Raw genomic sequence first — 16880 nt, 5'->3', positions numbered from 1 at the left:
TGGAACAGAGCAGGCTTGTGGGGCAGGCGACTGGAAGGGGCAACAAGGAGCAGGTGCCAAGCTGCTCCTCTTGTCTTTCTGTTGAAGCAGACCAGCAGACCACCTTGCTGCTACTAGCTGCTTCAGTGGCAACGGCGGCAGGCAAGATCCAGCCTCTTGCCTTCACTTCCTGATAAGGAAGCAAGACCAGGTGGCTGGTTCTTCTACCGCATGATGTCCCCGTAAGCCACAAATGCGTCCTGAGGAGATGGCATACCGCTGGACCCAAGTGGGGTTGGGGAGGCAGTGTGCTGCTGAATCCCGTCGCTTGCCCCATGAGCCTACTGATAGCTGAGGGAGAGCAATCCCACTCTCCTCCAGTATCAACAGAAGCCCAGGATGCACCAGTGACGGCCGCATTTGCTGGCTGACATTAGCTGGACCACAGTGGCTCCCAGCCTGTGTCACACACAACGGTATGCTGTGCTTTCTGTGTGTGTATAATGGACACGGTTTGTTCAACTGAAAATCCAATGTGTTACTCAACTGAACTAAAGATCACAAGTTTTCTCCTTTAATATTGGAGACAAACTGTCTTTCTCTTTGGTCTTTTCAAAGATGAGTGAATAAACTTAATCAGCACCAGAGCCTTCAGAATCTTCTGTGAGGAAGAGCTACTGAACAAATAGTTGGAGGACCACATTCTCTTGGCTCTGCTCTCCTTCCATCTGCTCATCCTCATTAAGAGAAAGCAACAATACATTGAGCATGTCTCAAGTTTGCTACACTTTTCTGCACAAATTGCTTTTATTGTCACATGGATTTATTCAGTATTCCAGATGGGATATAATGGCTTCACATAAACAAAGCAATCAGTCCTTGTGATGCAGCTGCAGTGAACAGCCTAGAGAAAAATGCTAGTGATTGAGGGGATTTATCCCAAGTTGCACATTGAACAATGTCACCTTATTTTGTTGCTGCTAGTCACAAAGTGGTGTCCGACCCATTGCAACCCCATGGACATCATTCCTCCAGGCCTTCTTGTCCTCCACCGTCCTCCGGAGTCCACCTAAGCTCACACCAACTGCTTCAGTGACTCCATCCAGCCACCTCATCCTCTGCCGACCCCTTCTTCTTTGGCCATCTATTGTTCCCAGCATTAGGCTCTTCTCCAGGGAGTCCTTCCTTCTCATTAGGTGGCCAAAGTATTTGAGTTTCATCTTCAGTATCTGGCCTTCTAAAGAGCAGTCAGGGTTGAACTCTTCTAGGACTGACTGGTTTGATCACCTTGCAGTCCAAGGCACTCGCAGGAGTCTTCTCCAGCACCACGATTCACCCTTGTTTGGGCTTACTTAAATGAAGAATGGGGTGCTTCTGAAAACTTTGTCACAAGTGGAACTGCTGTCTGTACAAGCCCCTTCCCTTTTCCTGTTTGGTCTTTTACTAAATTATGTTGCTGTATAATGGGGTTGTGACACCTGTGCTCCCCCAGATGCTGTTGAACTCCAGAGCCATCAACCCAAGTCAGCATAGCCAGTGGTCAGGGATGATAGGCATTTGATTTCAGAAGCCACTTGAGGGGCATAGGTTCTCCACCTGCTGTACAATACTGTGTAACTGTAGGTCTTCCATTCTCTCCTTTAATCAGAACTTTGGTCTCTCTCAGTCAGTTGCAGTCTCCTTTCTGGACTCCTTTATTGCATCTCAAACTTCCCACCTCAACTGAGAACTTCTCTGGATTCAGTTCTCTCATCCATTGGACCATGTGACAACCCTTAACTTAATACGTAGACTTTCCATCTCCTTCTGCCCTAAGCAAGCAAACAATCAAAAATGCCCTTTAACTTTCCACCCTCCACCCTTCAGTCTCCTTGCCTTCTGTCCAGATTTACTCTTTGATGTTTCAACTCTTATCACCCTCAGCCACCTTAGGATCCCCTGCTCTGTTAGACTATTCCATCCCTTCTTGCCACCATATTCTTTGGAAGAGGGTTGTTTCTGTTTCATTGTGAAAGACTTTCTGTGGCATAGGTTCTACACTGAAGGTGCTATGTAAGAAGGGGGAGGAGGCAGTCATGGAGAAGCACCAGTCTAGTCTAGTGGTTAATGCTGGAGTGGGACCAAGAGGACTTGTGTTTGATTCCCTCCACTGGGTGATCCTAGGCTAGTCTGTGTCTCGTGTGTTCACTCTCTGGGCCATTAGGAGGTGATGTCCCTTATTCACGTCAGTTCACTCAGTCTACTGCAAACTATGCCCATTGCAGTTTGCCCCAAAGACTTCTGCCTTGAGAGTCTGGGGACTTCCGTACCAGCACACTCCTACATGCATCCATGCAAATACACTTCCAATTTACCCCACTTCACTTGCTCTCTGCAGCCTCTTGCTGGCAGTCACTCCTGTCCCAGTTCTGAGCTTAAGGTATCTGTCTCAGCTCTCCAGATTCCCACGCCCAATCTATGCAGTCATGGGGCCATATGGAGAAGTTTACATGTTTGGAAAAGTGTAGGTATGTGTGAAACTTGTACTGGCTTGAGGAAACTGTCTACACCTAGAATGTAACATTCTTGAAACTCAAGTAAACAGCTGGTAAAATTTCAAACACGTGCAAGTGCAAAAAAACAGATGTTGCAGAATTTTCTGTGTATCTTCTCTACCTTATGAATGACCACAGAAAGTTCCTTGTTTGTAGCCATGATGTTCCTTGCTTCTCCACTGATCCACATGCACATGCCCTGAGGCTGCACTGCTCTGCTTTATCTTGTCATTATGTCTTCTGTAAAGATGAGCAATAACTTAAAAGAAGCAGGCTGAGACGGATGAGCTGTTTGTTTAGTAGGTGAGCTTGTCTGCATTTGTCTTTTCCTATTAAAGCATGTAGTAGCTGATGCTTTGGCAGAGCTGATGGTTTCTCCTTGGATTACCTTGCTTGATGTGGTTGTTGGCTAATGCAGTTTCAGTCTGGCATATTTTAGAAGCATAAATTAGAGCAGGAAGCATTGCAGTCCATTATCTTGTTATGGCTTAATACAGAATGAATATTATCTAGAGCTAAATGAGCAGTCCTGTGAGAGGCAAAACCTATTGCAACATACAAAATACACCTGCTCTTCCAGTTACTTAAGATGACAACCTGTTGTTGTTATGTGCATCAGGTCATCTCTGACTTACAGTGACCCTGTGAATGAATGCCCTCCAAAATGCCCTTTGCTCACAGCACTGCTCATCTCTTGTAAATGCAAGGCTGTGGTTTCCTTTATGGATACAGTCTATCTGATATTTGATCTTCCTCTTTTGCCTTCAACTTTCCCTACCATTATTGTCTTCTCTAGTGAACCTTGCCTTCTCGTGATGTGCCAACATTATAAGCAGCTTCAATTTTGTCATTTGTGCTTCCAGACTTCCAAAGAGCTATTCATTAGGTTGTCCTATGATGGATTTTTTGGCAGAAAAGAGAGCATTTGAATGGAGGTCAAATGTTCACAGAGCAAACATATATAAGCCAACTGTGAATTATCCTATTACATTGCATTTAGATTTGCATTTTTTCCTTTTACAAGAAAACCACAGCAACTAACACAGAACTCCTCCACTCTGTTTTTATACTCACAACAACCACCCTGTGAGGTAGGTTCAGATGAGTTGGTGACTGGCCCAAAGCCAGCCAGTTAGCTTCATGGCAAGTGGGGACCAGAAGCCAGATTTCCCAGATCCCAACTCGAGCTGCCACATGTCACTGGATCTCATAAAGTGTGTGTGTGTTGTTGTTGTTCAGAACAGGACCCTTTGGTTTCCACAGCCTTTACTTGCATAAATTCTTTTCTATCATTATTGCTCCATGTGAGTTCTGCATGAAACTGACATGAAACTACACTCAATAAGTGGAGTATAGCCCTAGATTCAAAGAGGTAATCCCAGATTCAAATCCCAGTTCAGTCTGGTATTGACCTAGTCAGGTCTAACCGAGTGGTTTTGAGGATAAAAGGAATGGTGATACAGAGCTTGCTAGTGGAATGTCCTGACACTAATACTTCCAGCATCCTATTGAATAGAGTTATTGCACTATACGCCTCATATCCCAGCTATGGCATCTTCAGCTGCATTGCGGAAATTTCCTATATTCTGGAATAAAATTATTTGAAAATATACAACTACATAAAGCCAAACTGCTCTTACTGAATGTATAATTTGCCCTTTTTTAAAGTATCATGGTTTCACAGTAGGGAATATAATGTGTGGTTTTGCATTCAGCATGGCTTCTTTCATTGTATCCTTCTTTCATGTACTGATCCTCATCATGTAGCACTTTGGTATACAGGCCCACCAGCTGTCGTGAGCTAGGTGTCCCTTCCCAAATGAGGCAAACATGTCAGTAGTTATTAAGAGTCTTTATTCCATACAGCTACAAGGTATTCACAAATGCTGAAATACATACTCCAGGTAGAAAGTTGACCTCTCGCTTTTACCCTATTCACCCAAAGCTCTGCTTATGAACCCTTCGGGGCCGGTCTCTGGAGGGGGGTGCACTATGGAAGTGGGCGCACCAACACTCTTCCCGTTGAGCCCCTAACTGGTCCAGCCAGCAAGTGTGTTGATGGGCCCTTGCATCCACATCTCCTGGGGTGTCAGGTTCTCCTGAGAACCCCTCCCCAGCCTGTTCTCCAGCAGCTTCTTTCCCACAATCAGGAGGGATGGGGGCTCAGTGGTTATCCTTGAAGTGCTTTGATCCAGAGCTGGCTCAGGTGGGCTCACCGGGAGAGTTCGGCCAGCGGCCTTGCTCATCTCAACAACTCCAATATCAGAGTGAGAACTCTGAGCCACGGCTAGATCAGCTATCCACTGCCCCCCTTCAAGTCTGAGCCACCATTCCCACCAGAACCCTCCATCCCTTGTGTGCGCCTGGGAATCTCATCCGAGTGTGCATGCACAACATCAGCAATGAATGGAGGGAGCAGACTGCATGCATTCTTTCTACATTTCACAATACAGTGACTAGGTTTGTGTGTCCCTCTAAGCCACAGTGGCTGCAGAATGACTTAGTGGAATGTCCAAATCCACAGCACTTGTGGATAATTTTGCACAAACAAGCCATCTTGAGAAGCCACTGCTTGTAGTAAGGTTGCTTAGGATGGTTTATTCTCAGAGTGTCTCAACAAGATGCCCAAGGATGGCAGGGTGACTTTTTCATGGACTGTTGTCGCAGCTAGATTGCTCGCTGGCTAAAGTCCCAAAGCTCCTGCTGCTATTTGCAATCTCACTAGTTCTGCACCTGTTCTTTCACGTTCCTTTTAAGCTTCAGGGTGGATTTTTAAATATATACATAAGAATCATGAACAAGTGACACCAGGCCATGTCCCAAATGTATTTGCAATGTTTGGTGCAATCTATCAGTCCCTGTGCAAGTGGTGCTAGGAATTTTGTGCAAATTTCTCCGCAGTCCTGTTGTTTGACCATTAATTTTGTATAATTTCTGCACTCTTGCTCGCTGCATCATGACCCTTCCGTGCATCTGAGAACTAGTGATGGAGCTGGCCGCTGTGGAAGAGAAGGCGCTTTGGAAGCAGGTGTGCCTAGTTCAGTGTAACATGAGGCAACCTTTAAAAAAATGAAGGTGTTCACTAGCATGAGAAAGCAGAGGACGCTGACAAGGGGAGCATGCGTGGCTGAGTACGGAACAGGTGCTTTGGCAGTCAGCAGAGGGCCACAGACTAACAGAAAGGCTGGACAATAATCAGGAGAACAATTTGTGCAAATGTACAGGCTACCTAGTAAATGGAAAGAAGATCTGTGTAAGAGCAGAAGCAGGTAGCAGGGTCCGAGCTTACTGACAGGGAAGAATGGTGGTGGCCCCCTGCAGTGGAGAGAAACAATCAGCAGAGGATGAAATAGACCAAAACACTGACAATATACTATGACTCTGTTGGGTGAAGCATAGAAATAGAACAAATGAAACTAAAGAAATAGACAAAATAGACCGGGACATTAAACATAAAGGACTATCATTCTTTTTCAGGGGCAAAACAGAATATTTAAAAACTATGAGTACATTTGGAACATTCTTTGGTGGCCTTTCCTAATTCTTAGAAAGGCAGGCAGGCAGGCAGGCTGAAAAAGGATGAGGCAGAATGGTGGTCGCGCTAATGAGATTAGGGGCTTTCTCTGCTCTTGCGCATGAGGTCTTGGTGTTGCTACCTGTCAGATGTACATGAGAGTTATTGAGCAGTGAATGTAAAAACTACATAAAATTAATGGCAGAGCAGTGGAATGTGGGGGAAATTTGCACACATTTCACAAAATCCTTTTAAAAAAAATTGCAAATGTCTTTTCAAAAGTGTTCTTACCTCAGTGTAAGCAAAGCACAAAAGTGAAGGACATTGATGGGGGCGGGGGAGATAAAAGGAAAGTCATCTAAATAGTGGATGAGTGATCTTTCAGTCTTGCCCAAAGGATGCCCCCCTCCTCAAAAAAGCCCTTGCATATCCGTGTTCATAAGTGCTGAGAGAATAATTTCCTTCACTCCTGCTCAGTCCTCCAGGCTGCTGCTAGCACATAGTCCAGGGCCTTTGGGATATGCGCAGGCAGTAGCTTGGGGACCAGAGAGGAACTGACAGAGAAGCAAGTCATGGGAAGTTGATAAATAGAGTATCCCCTTTCGGGGGTAACAGACAATTCAGCCGCCCACCAGGGCTTCTTAGATAGCTTAGCATGACAAGTGGATGTGCCCAATGAGCAACATCATAGCTATGGCTTCGCCCTTTGGTTCTCTTCCCTGGTCCTGTCATTTAAGCTTGCTGTACATGCTTAGTATATTGCTCACCTCAGAAGTAGGGTGAAGCAGATAAGACAGGAGAAAATTGGTGGGATGGGCTGAAGATTAGAAATAAGTATCCAGTGATTCTGTGGCACTGGTTGTATCACAGGACTCAGAAATGGGGCTGGTTGCATAATACTTTCTGTATTTTTTGTTTTGGGGCTGGGGGGTAACAACTGGCATATTGCTCACTGAATTTGGTCTTTCTTCTATATGTATTTAAAATTCCCTTTAAAATGTTGGTACCCGCTATGGACAACAGTGGCCTGCACTTGGAGCTGGAATCCCTTATCTGCCATTTGTGACTTTTGTTTCTTTCTAGGCTACACACTCAAAAGAGTTTCAGCTTTGTGCCATGGCTAAATCCTGGGAAATGCAAAATGTTCCCAATTAAATTGCATTTTAAAACCTACACTGGTTTCCAATTGAAGTCTGGGCCCAATTTAAGGTGCTAGTGATGACTTATAAAGCCCTAAACTGCTTAGGACCTGGATATTTGAAGGAGCATCTTCTTCCATATATACTTAGCCGGCCACTAAGATCTGGAGCAGAGGTCCTTCTTTAGGAGCCCACTTTAAAGGAGATCGGAAGAGTGGCTACCCAGAGAAGGGCCTTCTCTGCGGTGGCGACTCAGCTATGAAATGGGATCTCCAGAGAGGTGTGGCTGGCACTGACACTTTTTTCATTTCATTACAAGACCCAAACCTTTTTATTTCCTCATTATTTTAAATGTTAGTAGTGTTTTAAGATAGATTTTATATATTATTATCTGGATGCTGTATCTTTCTTATTTATTTGTTTATTTTATTGTATTACCACCCTGAGACACTGCGAAGGGCGGATATAAAAGCTATAAATGTATGTGTGTATGTGGCTTACCAAGCTTTATTGTCAAAATTGTAAGCTATGTAATGTATCCGTGGTAGCATCTTATAAGCTTGTTCTTTCCCGTAAGTTCCAGGGAGCATCTAACAATATAATTACATTTCAATTACTTGTCTTATATTGTTTTTATTTCAGTCCCAGGTGAATCAACACACTCCTGCCAGTAATGAAACATATCAAGAACGCCTGACAAGATTAGAAGGTGATAAAGAGTCTCTCATATTGCAGGTATGTTCGTTACAGCAGCTCCAGTAAGCTCTGGAATTTATTCATACACTTGATATTCATTGTAGATTCAGTCGAACTGCAGTAGATGTTAACTCCACAATATAGTGTTTTAGCTGTTTACATTCTACTCTTTAAGCACAACTCATTGCTATTTTTAAAAATGCCAAACAACTCAACGTGAAAAAAAAACTTAGAATTGAGCTGTATGATGGTAGAATCCATTAATAATTTATCCATTTAAAAATGTTATAAAGATCTTATATCCCTTGGGAAGTTAATTGCAACCCTATTAATTATCACTGCAGTTTGATATGTCCTGTGCTAACTTTTTGTCAGTGTCAGAATCATTCATAAGTTGACCTGTACATGGGAAAATAAGGAAAAAAAAAACTTGAGTTCACCATATGCTAAAATTCTGGGTACAGCAGGTTGTGGACTCATCTCTTCTAGGAGAGTTAGAATGTGTCTCAGGAGCTTTTAAAGGGAAGATGCAAATGATTCAGCCAGGTCACTGGCACATCAGAAAAAATCACACTGGTCATTTATATTTTTTATAACCAACTGAGGCAGGCAGCAGCTATTCCGTATTCAGAGAGCCATTTTGGCTAAGGGGCAGGGTAGAAATCTAATAAAAATAAATGCCAGTTGCAGTAGCGTGTTTCCCAAGATTGTTATAAATTTATAAATTACTATTTATTTAGGACTTTAGATGCATATGATACTTTTCAGAGCAGCTTAAGCAATAAAAACAGATCTGTAATGGGTTGTTGACTTTCCAGGAGGATCCAACCCTAATGCTGACTTATTCCATACTCTTGGACTTTAAACTTCTGGCTGTAAATGTTGTCTTGGATTTCCATGCCTGCTCTTGCAGTGCTTTTTATCCCTTTTCTTTCTGTAGTTGCCAAAGGATGCCTACAAAACTGGGGCAGACCTCACATTAGTTCTTGTAAAATAGGAAAATAATCCTAGCCTTTTCTGTAGCCTAAAAAAAATTGTAATAAGGATGAGAAACTTCAGGTCTTGTTCCCCTTCTTATATTTACTTTTGACAAATAGAATCTCTATAACTGTTACCAGGTTTAGGAGGTTCAGCTTTAATATTTATCACTTTATCCAAGAAGTGTAGAGAGTGTTATACTCCAAGGCTCAAAACAAAGAGTGAAAGGGAAGGCCACATCTCTGTGATAAGCTTTTCAGTCTACATGATAAGTCTTAGAAGCAACATTTTATTCTCATCATTATACCTAGTGCAGACACTCTGACTTCCAGCATGGAAATGTGTGAGATGGTAATTCACAAACAGTATACTGGGGCACACTAGTATTCCCTGTGAAGTCTTCAGTGTAATTAAGCCACCGGGTATGCTAATTGCTCTGTGTCCCTCAGAACAGTGAGTTGCCATGCAGAAATTATCTCTTTCTTCCCACCACCAGTAAATAAGCTATGATATCACAAGGCAAGAGGAAACTAGGATACTCTGGCACAACTTATGTACAGTTGACAATGTGTGACATTCCTAGAAACCTTCCAGATAAAGCACAGGCCTACCTCTGAGTCCTGGCCAAATGGACAAAGTTGGCCTGATACTGTAAAGTGATATTAACTAGGTTACTGTATTATTCTGTCTATAAGACGCCCACATGTATAGGACGCCCCCCTTTTCTTACTAATCTCCAAGCGAGCAAGGTGCTGCTGTGCACATGCACCTGCCACCTCACCGCCTCCCCGTGTGGGGATGCGCATGCCACTCTCTCCCCCCAAGCACGCCCGCGCACACCTCTCCCCAGCATCCCTGCAATCGCGCCAGTCTCCTTCCCCCCTGAGCTCGCCCGCTGTTTTCCTCTCGGGCCCCGTTTATAAGATGCCCCTCCATTTTTAGGTAAATATTTTAAAGAAGAAGTATTGTCTTATACACGGAAAAATACGGTATATCACCTAAGTACATTGTTTTGGAAGCTGATCAAGAAGTGACAAAGTGATCAAATGTGGAAAAAGTGACATGTGTATCGACTTGTAATGCAAATAACTCTCTATGTGGAGGTACCAAAGGTATGGGGAACCTGTCCCTTTATTGTTATGGGTACTTAACACCTTCCTGAGGATTGGGATCTTATTTTCAATGGCACTGGAAAAGATGATGTGTCTGAATCTTGTTTGGAAGGCTGTCAGGGAAGGAGCCTAGCAATGCCTTTCCCAGGGAGACGTGCCTATCATTTTTTCTTGTTGAGATGCCAAGCTAAGACAGGCAGGCATTTCATCATTAAATTTGTTTTCTTTATCATCACTTTCCCCCAATATTTAATATTTTTAATATTTCCAATAACTTACTTTTGAGTATTTCCTCAACAATACTGTTCTTCTTTTACTTACCGTTTTGGTGCTTTACAGCTCTAAACCAGAACATCTGTCAATTTGGCAGTATATAGATATAATAAATAACTAACAAATAGCATGTTTATACTCAACCCTCTGCATCTGATATACATTCAGAACACAGGAAGCCAAGTGTGAGATCCTAGTGCTCACCTTATGAGCAGTTGGCTTCCTTGTGGATTTTGTTCATCAGTCAGAAGCACAGACATCAGTATAAAATAATTTGTAGATCTAAATAATTGTATTGCCTGCATAATTTTCATAATCATTAAATAGCAGCTCACACAATTAAAATTATCCTATGCAATACTATTTTCTTCTTGCTTGGGGAATATCACAATATTTACAGTGTCTCTAACAATTATGTGTTGTTGTAAATACTGCATTAAGAAAGTATTGTATAGATGTTTGTAAATTAAATTGCTTATTTAATTGCGGATGTTCCTTAAGAGTAATATGCAATCATGACTTAGTGTCTTTCTACATTTGTGTTTATTGCTCAAGAGGCAAGAAGAAAGTAGAGATTCTCTCTGCAGAGAATTCCACTGGAGCAGTGCAGAATCAATAAAACATTGCAGTCTGCTGGTGGAGCACTGGCCAGTTTTGTGGGGACCATCTCATACTTGTGGGTTGCTGAAATCCCTACTGAGCATGTTGGATGAGGTGGACTGTCATGTGATCCGGCGGGTACTACTTATGATTTTAATCAGGACTATGTATTCAAGAATGCTTAAACCAGATTATGCTTTAATTGGTAGGTGATCCTGAATAAGCACTTACATTCTTTCCTATTTATTGCATGTGGGTGGACTCAGGGAACTCCAGAGTATTAACAGCAACAAAAAGGTAGACCTGCTAGACTAGAGTTACCAGCTGGTATATGACTCTCATTTTCAGATACCACAAGTTTGTCCTAAATTATTGCTTTCTGTCCTGGAGACAGGTGTGCTCTTGGATGCTTTCATGTTATAATTTAGGATTAGGGTTGGGGTTTCATAGTGAATAAATAAGCTTTTCCCAATCTAGTGGCCTTCAGATAGTGGGAGATACTGGGAGTTGAAGTACAGCTCATGAGGAGGGCAGGAGTTTGCGGAACACTGATATAAATACTCTAATTTGTATAATTAGTTCAGAAAATAGTTATGCCAGTGTGGTTATCTTCAGTATTTCAGCCTCATGATATCACAGCTAATTTACTAGTGGTGGGAAGGAAGAAATAATTTCTGCATGGCAATTTACTGTCCTGAGGCACACAGAGCAATTAGTGTACCCAGTGGCTTAACAGGAAGTTTGGGTCCAAATGTCTGTTCAGCCATGAAATTCTCGGGATTTACTTTGAGACATTCACTCTCTAGTGCAAGAACCTGTAAAGACCAAAATATTATTGGCTGTCAGCGTCATATTGCAAGTGAACATTATGTACATATAGAAGATTTCAAATCACCTGGGAGGCAACCCAGATGGAGTGTGTCGGATAGGATGCAAAATGGCTCCAAAAAGCAAATATGAAAGGCTCCCCAAGAGGCCGTAAACCCTAAAAGTCCTGCAGGTCAAGTATCCCCCTCAAATATCCCCATGGCTCCCAATATGATTTGTAAAAATAATCTTATTGCCTACGATTCTCAGTGCCATATATGCCAATAGATTGCTGTCACCAAAATGACCCCCTTTGAACCAAAATGTGTCACCAACCTCTCTGTTTCACACAATATCTATCAAAATGCCTAAATACCTTGTGTGTGTGTCCGGGTTATCTGGCAAGTTCCTTGCTGTGATTCAAGTATTTCACATAACATTAAGGATAAATAATAGTGTATAAGCATTTATTTTATTGTAATAATAACTTAATATATGCAACATTTAAAAATCCATTAGAGCAGGACCCCCACATCCCCTGGCTCACTTACCACCTTTTCACATAATCATGATTGACTTCAGTCTGAAAGAGAAATCATAAAGTGCTTTCTTTAAGTGAAAAGTCTTGATTTAATAGAGAAAGAAAGAAAAAATCATATGCTGACATTCCTAGGATGTATGGTAAGATTGAATCATCTTATCCTTGAATTTCTAAAAAAAAGAAATGCATATGTACATTATATAGTATATATTGTTTGTTATTATGCACAGCTTCAGGCATCCACTGGGAAACGTAGAACCTGTCCCCACAGTTATGGGAGCCCTGCTGTACTTTTAAAAGTATGTTAGACTGTACAACTATTATGTATAGTTGCACAAAAAAGGCCCAAATCTCATTTAGGGATTGGAATGAAATTTGTTTGGTTCCTATTTTGATAAAACCTTGTGCTTCCCAAAATATATACAAACTGGAAGGCAATTTTCCTTTGTTTCTGAACTTCTTTAAATTTTGTGATGACATTTTACAATAAAATGGGAAGTATATACATTAAAGGGAAATATGCACATTAGGAGAAACAAAAAGACTTATATTAGCGAAAAGTGGTTGCAAAATTTGTATTAGGAGAAATTAAATCCTGCAATGTATTTTTGAAAAAATGTGAATTTCTGGTGAAAAAATAAACTGGTGTGGAAATGAGAGACAAGCCATCATCACATATTTTTCATTCCTGCACCTAAAACTCCAGAAATCATATCTCTGAGAAGGCATGAAACAACAGGGTAGCTAGCCATACTGGCAGAAAGATGGAAATATAACACGTGGACAAGGTCTCCCGTGCCTATATCCAATACATATTTGTCTAGGTTTGGAATGTGTGAAAACGAACTCAAGTACTGCAACAACATCCAAGTCTATTGTTCTGATAATAGCGTCCTTGTAATTGCTCTCCGTTTATTCATTTTTACACAACTCTTCAGTAAAAATGTTCCCACAGCTTACAAAGGTCAATAATAAAAGTGTCCCTGTTCTCAAGCTTACAGTCAAGACACAAAACAAAAGTAGTTTGAAGTGAGAGGAAGAAAAAAGTAAACCCATGCAATCGTTCTGCAAATAACAAAATGAAGCTAATAGAATTAGGAAGCGCTCAAGTAGAGGGAAACCAGAAGAGCTAGTCTCAGCCAAGCTGATGGAGAAGCCCTGCTTCCCATCTGTCCTTTGCTGAAATCTAGTAGAATGGTTGTTTCTTGGTGACAAAATTCTTCTTAGCATTCCTTGTTTGCAACACAAGCCTTGCATTGCATTACTCACAACTGGGAACCTATGCGGATGACTGTGTCATCTTCACTTTGAAGTTACTACTGTAGCCCTCTGTTCTTCCCTTGTGTGCACAATATGCAGCTGGAGAAGGTTGACGTTGGCTCCAGACCTCCTCCTGTACTGGCTGAGGGAAGTACAATTCCACTACATGAAATTGGTGTTTCAAGTGCTAGGTAAAAACTGATTGTGCAGGGTTTCCAATCACATGGAGAATTAAAAATGCATTCTTGTTGGATGAAAAGTTTGATAATGGCAACAATGATGGTTTTATGGTAGGAAACTGGAAAACTGTTCCTTTTTGTCTAGTTGGACTTCATTTGTTCATCAGCAGTTTTAGCAAATCATGGCAAAATATTTTATCAGAATATTTGAACTGTGTGGTAAGGGACTAAATGATCATATTATAAACATAAAGGAGATGTTTGTGTTACTTGATCATTTGGGCTAGAAAAAGAAAGAAAGGAAATTCTACTCAACAGCATCTCATTCAGATAGTATAATGTGCTCTGCTGAAGTTCACAAATTAATATTAGTATTTCTAGGATGGTTTTGAATGTTCCTATGACATCATCCTGAAATGAACCTTTTTAATTACCATTACAATAGTAGGCTTGCAATCAGCAGCTTTGAACATTTCAGGGAAGCAATACCACATTTTGGAAGGTCTTGGGACCTACTTTGCAAATATTACTCGCCTATGAAAGAATTTGCAGGTCACCTGCCTACAAATACTGGCTTTTAGCACATGAATAATATAAAGGGGATGGTGTACTTTGCTGAACTTTACAAACATTTTATAAATCAGCAGCAACTTTCAAGAGTAGGTGACGAGGGGAGCAGCTGTGTAGCTGCTGCTAGATATGACTGGCTTGCTGTGCTTTCTTTCCAAATCTAGCTTACTTCAGAAAGCCTACAATTACGTACTTTTATCAAAGGACCAAAGGTGGGGCTCTGACACATACCTCTGAAGTATTTTCTTTTATAATTTTTGTGAATAACAAACTCCCCAAGAAGGAAGGAAGGAAGAAAAACTCAGCAAATCCTTGAAACTCTTAAACCAATTCCAAGATTAAGCTTCACTAGATAAAAGAAATCTGGAGTTTTTATGGTGGGAAGATTCATGAATCATCAAGATTCATTTGACAGACCAATAATGAAGATGCATAAATTATCACTTTTCCTGATTTCTGACATGGTTCACTTGCTATTTATTTCTATATATATTTCATGTTTTCTGGAGTGGTGGGTGACACCATTCTTAGTTTTCCCTGAAATTTACTACGAATTCTGTCCTTCACAGCAGTTCTGCTGCCTAAAGTTTTCATTCATGTTTAAGCTTGCAAAGCTTTAAAACTGAAAAGCAGAGCACTCCCAGTTAAAACATGTTTTTGCATATTATGTTATTTAATAGCTACAAAAAGCTTTATTGATAGGTAAGCTGGTCTCATGTTCTTGAAAGAAGAAAGGTAATTGGTTGGCTTCCTGAATACCTTTTTCCTTGTGCGTTCTTCTTTTTAAGGAGAGACAAGTTGGCAGAAACTGAAAGCGCTGTGCATGCTCAAAGCCCAGTTAAAATATTAACAGGATTCTACAAGGGGGGTTTCCTTTGAAGAATTATTTACTATAAATACTTGTGCGTGAACTTTAGTGCTACTTTTTATATAGGTTTCTTCCTAGCCTACCAAGATGCTTATTGTTTTCGAATTGTAATTTAGTCGCTTTTCAAGGTAAGAAACATGTCCTTTTGAAAATGGTAAAATATTTAAAGGCTTCTATTGACCAAGGAGCAGAATTAAAAGAAAGCTGTTATGACAGGAAGGCTAATGTGTGCATTCAGGCCTCAGAAAAATTGCTATTTGGACATGAAGCTAACTGAATGACCTTGAGACAGTTGGCTGTGGTTTCTGAGCACCACACTGAAGGGGAGTGGGATACAGAGATAGGAATGCATTTATATTTTTTATTATTAAAAGTGATAGACTGAATTACTGAATACTTTTATGACGATTTCCCCCCTCAATTACAGGTGAGTGTCCTCACAGACCAGGTGGAGGCCCAAGGAGAAAAAATCAGAGATCTAGAAGTTTGTCTTGAGGGGCACCAACTGAAGCTTAATGCTACTGAAGAAATGCTTCAACAGGTAGGCACATATAATTTTATGGAAGTTCTTTATGAACAAGCAAGTTCCATATCACACTTGTGGGTCTATAGTCCCTGAACCGAAAGAATTGGGATTAGGAGTGTTTGTAGCCTCTACATAGATTGATTTTATGAACTGTATTTGCTTGCTTTGTTGGTGTACTGTGATATATTGTTTAGTCTTTTAACTCTATAACCAAAGTTATGGTGGTAAAATAACACCACTATGTATGGTTTTCATTATAATCTGACAATGAAAAGTCAACAAGAAACATGGATGTGGTGGAAAACCTGTTAGACTAGTTGGGTTTTCTTTTGAAAAGCTATAGAAGTTATTTCGGTAAAGTTGACTGTAGAAACTGCTTCTGCACAGTTTGTTTTAAGAAAGGTAGTAGTTTATGATTTAAAATGACCATTAAAAAGTTTTGTTGGTATTCTTTATTTTAACTGAGCATCTGTTTAAACATATTTCCTTATACATAGCTATTTGCTTGCAAAAGGCAGTTTGGTATTAGAGCCAACCCAGTCCGACCAGAGCAGCAGGCCTAAAAACTGATAAGGTTGGAAAGTAAAATAAAAGTGGCTTACGATAAAGTGAAACAGTAAGAACACTTACTCTTACTGTTTTACTCTGTAAAACAAATTCTGAATGATCTGCTCCTCATACTCATTCATGCCTATAAGCTTGAAATGACAGAGGTGCATTTTGAGCTTAGCTTACCTAAAAGCCTGATCCTGTCCTATGTTGTTCAGAGCACAAGATCAGATTCTGAGATACCAGCCTTTGTCCAAGATGCCTTCCTCTGAGAGAGGTCTTTTGTGAAGATACAGTTAGGGGAGCTCCGAAGCAAATTGTTCCTACATACATGTGCTTTTCCTCTTTGAGTGTTAGAGGGAAAAAAATGGTAGGCATGCTGTGATAATGTCACAAGTAAAGCAGCTTGCACTAATATGTATCATACACTCTCAATACAAGCTTTAAAACAAATGGAGCTTTATCATTTGAAGGAAAGTTTAACTTAAATTTGTGGCTGTTAAAAAAACTTTAGAACTGGGGATAAGGCCTAAGGAACTTGTCTGCCTCTGCTAATGAAATATATAAAGTTCATGTTGCTTTCTCTACAATAAACACACAAGATTCCTTGGCAAGCCATGGTCACTCAGTCTCAGTTCCTACATCTGTACTATGCCAACCCTTATCATACATCAGTTACTTTTGGATCTAGTTGCCTGTTTTGAAGGGAGCAGTTACATTGGCCTGAACATGTGAAAAGATGTTATAATAGTCTG

General features: G+C 40.8%; 1 protein-coding gene across 13 annotated transcripts in view; it reads left to right on the top strand.

Moving 5' to 3' along the window:
* The window catches only part of PPFIBP2 (PPFIA binding protein 2), a 129342-nt gene that overhangs the window by 55692 nt on the left and 56770 nt on the right, over positions 1–16880 (top strand). For all 13 annotated transcript variants that reach the window (XM_044425577.1, XM_044425584.1, XM_044425581.1 and 10 more), the window contains 2 exons: positions 7809–7901; positions 15478–15591. In XM_044425577.1, coding sequence (XP_044281512.1) covers positions 7809–7901; positions 15478–15591 — 207 coding nt within the window. The remainder of the gene's footprint in view (positions 1–7808; positions 7902–15477; positions 15592–16880) is intronic.

Source organism: Varanus komodoensis, unplaced genomic scaffold (genome assembly GCF_004798865.1).
Source record: "Varanus komodoensis strain SLA01 unplaced genomic scaffold, ASM479886v1 scaffold16, whole genome shotgun sequence".
In the NCBI taxonomy this organism is placed as follows: domain Eukaryota; kingdom Metazoa; phylum Chordata; class Lepidosauria; order Squamata; family Varanidae; genus Varanus; species Varanus komodoensis.
Note: the sequence above shows the minus strand (reverse complement) of the source record. Positions and strands in the feature narration are given on the sequence as shown.